Source organism: Parambassis ranga, chromosome 7, assembly GCF_900634625.1.
Source record: "Parambassis ranga chromosome 7, fParRan2.1, whole genome shotgun sequence".
Taxonomy (NCBI): Eukaryota; Metazoa; Chordata; class Actinopteri; family Ambassidae; genus Parambassis; species Parambassis ranga.
The window spans coordinates 12,544,807-12,551,382 of record NC_041028.1 but is presented as its reverse complement, the minus strand read 5'-3'; the positions used below and the strand labels follow the sequence as shown (position 1 = coordinate 12,551,382).

Below are 6,576 nucleotides of genomic sequence, written 5' to 3'. Positions count from 1 at the left end.
GTAGCATCATTGGACTGCAATTGAGTATAATTAATTCAGAAAAAGCTGAATATTAATTTCTTGAGTATGACATGTACAAAAAGGGTAATTAGAAGTGAGAAAGTGGGCAATCTTAGGTACACAACACATTTATTTTGTTATTCCTGACAACACACCGTCTCAATACACCAGTCTATTTTATATTTATTTTGCCAGTGAATGAACATAAAGTGTCAAGCGCACGTTCTTCTGTGGTGGTCTTTTGCTGCTCTTTTAAGGTAATGGCTGAAATGGTATTATGCATCAGAGCTGTTCCAATACTCTTTTATGTAAAGTACAGTGTTATAAATGAATAAAATATTCAGTAGGAGCTTTTAGCCGTGTGTGATTTGATACATGAATGTTAGAGAAATGCCATAGACATGTAATGTGCCAATTAAGGTAGCAGTGAAATTGTACAAACACTGGTTTTGTATGAAATTAACTTTATATGAACAAGCGAACTTTTAATTACAAAAAAGTGCCAGAAAGTCAAATGCATAAACTTGGCATGGTGATGTGTCCCTTTAATGATGGTGTCATTGCAAACATTTCTGTCTCTTTGCAAAAAGTCATATTTTATATATAAAAAAAAAAGTCATTTGGTTATTGAAAAACAACATTAGGAACTGTCATGTCTGGTTTATGAGGGTATCCTGAGGTATAACTTTGGCTTTCAGACACTAAACCTTACAGTCAATGTCCACATGTGTAGTGTTACTCCTGTTGTGTTTCAGGTTTTGGTTTCAAATCCCTTAAGGTGGTGGTTAGTCATGGATGTGGGTTGTCAAACTGGAAGATGGAGAAAAAAAATGATGCAGCCATGCATACACTTTGTACTGTATATTTGGTGCTGTTTGGTGAATTGTGAAGATATCGCGTTAGTTAATGGTTATCGGTTTGACGGACACTAGGGGGCACCAGTTACTTAAAAGAGGCGAAGCAAGCTTTGCAACAGCATCAAGCATACACAGCTGAAATCCTTATCATCCGTCAACCAAGGGGGCAAAATTATCCACATCTTCCTTGGAACAACCTGTAAGGTCAAACTTACCTCCTTGCTCATGGGAGTCTGACATGTAATAACCAGACTGTGATTAATCGTAGACACTTGGCTGTGGCTGAGACACCTGGTGCCGGAGTCTGATTGGACGGCCTCTGGCTGACCCTTAAACCTAGCCCTGTCCTCTAGGTGCAGAGCTCTCCTCCTCCTCCTCCTCTGCAACTTCATCTCTTCTGCTCTGCTGCTCTCATCGCTTGGTGTCTTTGCTGTACATTGTACTTGCATTCCTTCAAAAATGAATAAAGAGAGAAAAAATGATAAGAAGGGACTTCCTGTGACCTCTGTAACACACCATGCATCTTTTATAATGGCACATTTGTGTGTGTAAATATTGGGTTTTGTAAATTAAATACAACTATTGGATTTTTCAATCATAATTACATGATTCACATTAGTTACATATTAACACTAAGAAGAACTAAGAAACAGCAGTGCTCACCTTCTGCTGAAAGTTGTTTCAAAAGCATATAAGATGTTGCAAATTAACCTAAGAGAATCAGGTTGTTACATGTGCACACTCTTAATCAAAAATAAACAAAGCTTGAACCTGGAAAGTAATTTAAATTCAAGGCTAGTTTCATACTTGTGTTTAGGTGTTTAGTCAATCAGATGTGGGTCATTAATGACTAATTTTTCATGCTTTCCCAAGAGCCAGCCTTGATGCCCTCCTACTCATGTTTGAAGATCCTTACACTGAGAGGTGATTGTTGTTTACAGATACAGATTTACAGGTAATCATTGCACTTTTTTGTGTGTTTTTTTTTGGTTATAATTTGGATTTGAAGAAGCCGACACCTCTCTGTGAGTCCAAAGGCAGAAATGAGGAAATGGCATTATGTTTATTATTAAAAGCAGGTTGATCCATTCAGACACTCGCAGCAACATAGGTACATACATTGACCAGTGTCATGCCGAATAGCAACTGACAGTAAAATACCATCCCCTACCTTGTAGTAAGCTATGTTAGAAAAGTCAGTAATCACTGCCACTCACTGTATTACAATGCTCATCATGAAGGACATAAGAGAAGGGCCTCTCTCTGAGACCAACACGTCCAAAAATATGATCTAAAAATCAATAAAAATCTTAACAAAGCATACAGTTAGGTCAGGTATACATAACTTATAGTGAGCCAAAATACAATGTGGATAAAGAAGGAAAATAAATAAACCTCTTGAATAATAACTATGGAATATAATCATAAGACTTAAGGCTCATTTGGGACCTGAGGATTTCATACATACAGTGTACAACAATGCAGCTCACTCTGCTCAGCTTGCCTTTGTTATGCACTCACATGGATGAAGGAGGAAGGTAAGACATCGATTAATCAATACAAGTCTGCAGTTTACAATGAAAGCCGTACTGAGGGTGGACACGCTGCATTTTCTCACGATGATACAACAAGTGGATCTGAACTTGGTTGGCCCCATACCTTTGGTTCCAGTCTACAAATGGCAACTCTGAGGTTCGGATGTAAAAGCATGAATAAAATCCAGGTAAAGTTAGAAAGGTCGTCTGGTTGTCATAAAGCAATGAGGCTTAGCTCCCTGTTGTTTTTTAGGCAGGGATTAGTAACAGTTTCTTTTCCTTTTTAGACAGTGCAGGAAGTTTCCCAAAGACGCTCAGGACAGAGCAAGGAAATGGTCTGAACCACCTCCTGTTAGAATCAAGCTTTAATATAACTTCAGTCACCTGAACACCGAGTGCTTCAGCTTCCCTCCACTCAGTTATCTTTATATCCATTATCCAAGAAAAGTCCACAGGTACATATTCATCTGTTTAACAGTACCTGCACAGAAAGAGAGAGAGAAAAAACATACGCACATCCTATTGTGGCCTCCAAGGTGAAAACCGTATGAGAATATCCACTGGTTAGAAATAGGAAGAGAAAAAAAAATCTTCAAAGAGACTGCAGTCGAGTCATGGCGTCCTTTCAGTTTCATAAAAGCAACTTCTGAAAGAGCCAGTTCCTTTCAGTAAGTACAGAAAGGTGGAGGAGGAAAAGCATCTTCCTCACAAAGAGATTTCTGTAGAATAAGGAGGAAAGACACAGTTGGGTGGGAAAGGGAGCAGGTGGAAATGCGGCTGTCAGCCTGTTGTTGTCTCTGACCTGCTGATTTTCCTCTTAATAAGTGGTTGTAGTGCCAGTTTTATGCAGATGTTTGTCATAGTAACGTTCTGGCTGTGAGGATTAGGGCTGGAAGATTAAGCAAGGGAAATGCCAGGACCTCCGGGGCCGCCCCTGCCATGGCTATGGAGCCTGAAAAACACAAATAAAAACTCAGCAGGCGGATTTGGATTTGTGGTTTTAATGCATGCTGTGATTTAGAAACACCTCGTAAATTTCATCGAGTGAGAAATTTGACAAGAAATTTAAATGACCATAATGCAGGAATGCAGAAATTCATTCAGTGCAAAGAACTGCTGTGTGCACACATACAGTGTATCAATAGATGGCACTAGTACAACACGCTCAGCAATGAGGACAGCCCAGCTTTCAAAGAGCTACACAGACTGAGGTGGGAACAGCAACAGATGTAGTTTGATTCAAAGGAAACATCCACACTCAAATAACACACTACTGACACTTTTCCATGCATATCTGAGTTTTTCGAGCTACCGTGCAAGAGAAAATCAACTCATTAGGAGGCTCACAAAGTTTCTGAAGTAACAACTAATCAGCCTATTGCAGTGCGTGGTTGTGATGTGGTGCAGTATATTTTGACACGGCTCTGTCTGAACTGTCTCACCTGATATCTTTGGGATGGTTATCTGGCGGCTGCTGATGCCTTCCCCTCCCTCACTGAAGGGTTTTATCTGGATCACGTAGCCTTGATCCACCGGCAGAGACAACTCCAAGGAGGTGTTGTTGGTCTCCACCACGTTGGGACGGCTGTGTTTGTCTTGGCTGTACATCACCTGCAGGAGCGCAAAGGATGGAAACAGTGTGTGGTGTGGCGTGGAGTTACTCCAAACACAATGAATCATAGAAGAGGTTTTATGGCTAATGCTGTGACAAGAGTCTTGAGTTCCAGCTTTGTGAGATGAAATGAGCCGCCTGTCTTTTAAAGTAACAAGGCTGAATGTGGTGCTGCACACGACTGCTGGATGACCAGAGGAGAGGCAGCAGGTGAGATAAAAGGTGTGAGTTTTCTTCAGCTGCAGCTCAGGCTGTGAATGCACCTGCGCTTTTTAACATAAAGCTCCACTTTTAGAAGGAGAGCTTTTAATGTAGAGGTAATAATGTGCAATGACTGCAGATGACTTTCATATTTTTAGTTTAGTTGGCTGCAAATTATGTCCCATTTTTCGGATTTAAAAGCCACTTTGGAAAGATTCTTAACAATGCCTGAAGTAATCATTGAAATATGTATTTGATGATGCTATAGCTAGGTGGGAAGATGACCATCAATCAAATGGAACCATTAGTCCCTGAGCAACACATCCAAATCCATTGTGGGTGTTAAGATTACAGAGAAATTTAAGAAAATGAACCATTTGTGTAGACTGAATTACTACGCACCATCATACACTGTGAAAGAGATGTTCATATATTAAAAATACTGTGAGACTTCTATCAGTAATACTTCCATGCTCACAAAAATAAGCTCAAAGTGTGTACTCATATGGAGTAAACGGACCAAGTGACAGCCCGTCAATCTCTGCTGGGCTACAATCTATAAAGCCATTCACTTGTCAGCCTTGCAGTGAATCCGGTGTCTCGTCTTTTGTACCTTATATCCTGTGACTTCTGACTCATTCTCAAGGGCGTGCACTTGGTCCCACTTCAGGATGACCTTGGAGTTGGAAGTGTTCCACATGATTTTGACTGGAGCTTGACTGGGTGCTGGAGGAGGAAGAGGAGGACGACAACAGGGAAGAGGAGGGTGAAAAACAACAGGCTGTCCGGTCAATAAACAGTTCAGAACCAACTCAGCATGAAGGAGACTTCTTATTATCTGTTTATCATCCTGCTCACTGCTAACAGAGAGCAGAGGCTGTGTGTGTGTGTGTGTGTGTGAAAGAGAGCGATCTGTCTCTGTTTGGCAGTTGACAGTATGATGAAATCACATAAAATACTGTATAACATAAATGTTTACTAAAACATAACAAATGACATGATCAGCCTATAAAATGCTACCCATCCATATAAAAGTTTGTTTCTTTAATATTACTGGCTCTAGGGAAGACCATTCTGATCAGCACTGTTGCACAGACATTTACACAAATATAAAATAATAAACATAGAAATACATAAAAAAAAATCGAAGACACATATGAGAGCGGTTCCCCCCTTTAGCTGGAAACGTCTCACCCTTCGCCTGTTGGACCTCTGTGTCGCATCAACCCAGTGCGGTGTTGTAAATTAAACTTGCATTTGCATAAAACAATTTACCATATCAATAAATTAAAAAAGTGTGATGTCCCTTAGTTTCACACTGTTTATATTGGTAAAATGCCAAGAAATAAATAAACATGTTCATTAAGAAGACAGAACACATAATATACAGCTGATGTTAATACACATGCATATGAAAAAGGGGCAGGTTTACAAAGAAAAACAGTTCAACTTCATGTCATGTTTTGGTGCAAATGTAGAAAATCTCAGCTGAAAGAGATGAAAGCTGCTGTCATTATTGGTTATGTGTAAGTTGGCCATGCGCCTGCAGCCAAACAGAAAATAAAAAGTAAAACAAGGACAACAGAACAAAAAAGGATGCTGTCATTCACCGTCAATATCTCTTAAGTAGATGCCTTACGTGGTTTCTTGGTTGTGACATTGACTATGCTGCTCTGTGGACCCACTCCAGCGCTGTTATAGGCCCGCAGGGACACGTAATAGGTACTGCTCCCATCCAGATCCCTGATGAGCACTGAAGTTTTATTTCCCACTGTCCTGATCACGCTGGCTGCATCCTGCTTTTCCTTCTCACCCCAGTACTGCAACTAAAAAAATACAAATGAAAATACACACAGGTTACCATTCAGTTTGGTTAGCAGTACTCCAAGCTGTAAGTGTACAACTGTGGGCATGAAACCTGGAGGGGGCTCCTATACTGAATGAATAATGATGCAGTCATTAATACAAACAGGGTCATCACACTGTTATCCAATGAAAAGGAAATGAATATAATGCCACTAGCGATTGGTTCTGTCCACAGCGTTATTGTGTGGGCATGTGTGGTTTTGACCTCGTAGCCTAGGATGCGTCTGCGGTTGTTGCTCCAGGCCAGTGGCTTCCAGGTGACCTCTACCTCGGATGCTGATACACTCCTTGCCCTCAGCCTCCCTGGAGCTCTGCTGGGCTCTGTAAGGCACATCAGATAGTGAAGAGAGGATGGAAGACATGGAGTCACTACACCCACGTCTATTGTATGACTTAATGAATATACTGCACCTCTGTCTAATCTGTTGGTACTACTATGTGAGTGAGTTTCATTGGAAATTGTGTGAAGTAAAAGTTGTGAAATTTACTTAGTGGTTTTGCATGC

The 6,576-nt window shown here is 40.5% G+C and overlaps 1 protein-coding gene across 8 annotated transcripts in view; it reads right to left on the bottom strand.

Moving 5' to 3' along the window:
- Nucleotides 1-543: 543 nt before the first annotated feature.
- cntn3a.1 (contactin 3a, tandem duplicate 1) overlaps nt 544-6,576 on the bottom strand; it is a 65,032-nt gene continuing 58,999 nt past the window's right edge. For 3 of the 8 annotated variants that reach the window (XM_028410168.1, XM_028410166.1, XM_028410169.1), the window contains exons 19-23: nt 6,277-6,392; nt 5,845-6,031; nt 4,819-4,931; nt 3,835-4,003; nt 2,055-3,344 (exon numbers count right to left, since the gene is read on the bottom strand). In XM_028410168.1, coding sequence (XP_028265969.1) covers nt 3,250-3,344; nt 3,835-4,003; nt 4,819-4,931; nt 5,845-6,031; nt 6,277-6,392 — 680 coding nt within the window. In that variant the 3' untranslated portion in view covers nt 2,055-3,249. Of the gene's footprint in view, nt 811-1,072; nt 1,309-1,520; nt 1,569-2,054; nt 3,345-3,834; nt 4,004-4,818; nt 4,932-5,844; nt 6,032-6,276; nt 6,393-6,576 lie in introns of those variants that run through there. The other 5 variants (XR_003670987.1, XR_003670986.1, XR_003670983.1 and 2 more) reach the window with 5 other exon arrangements.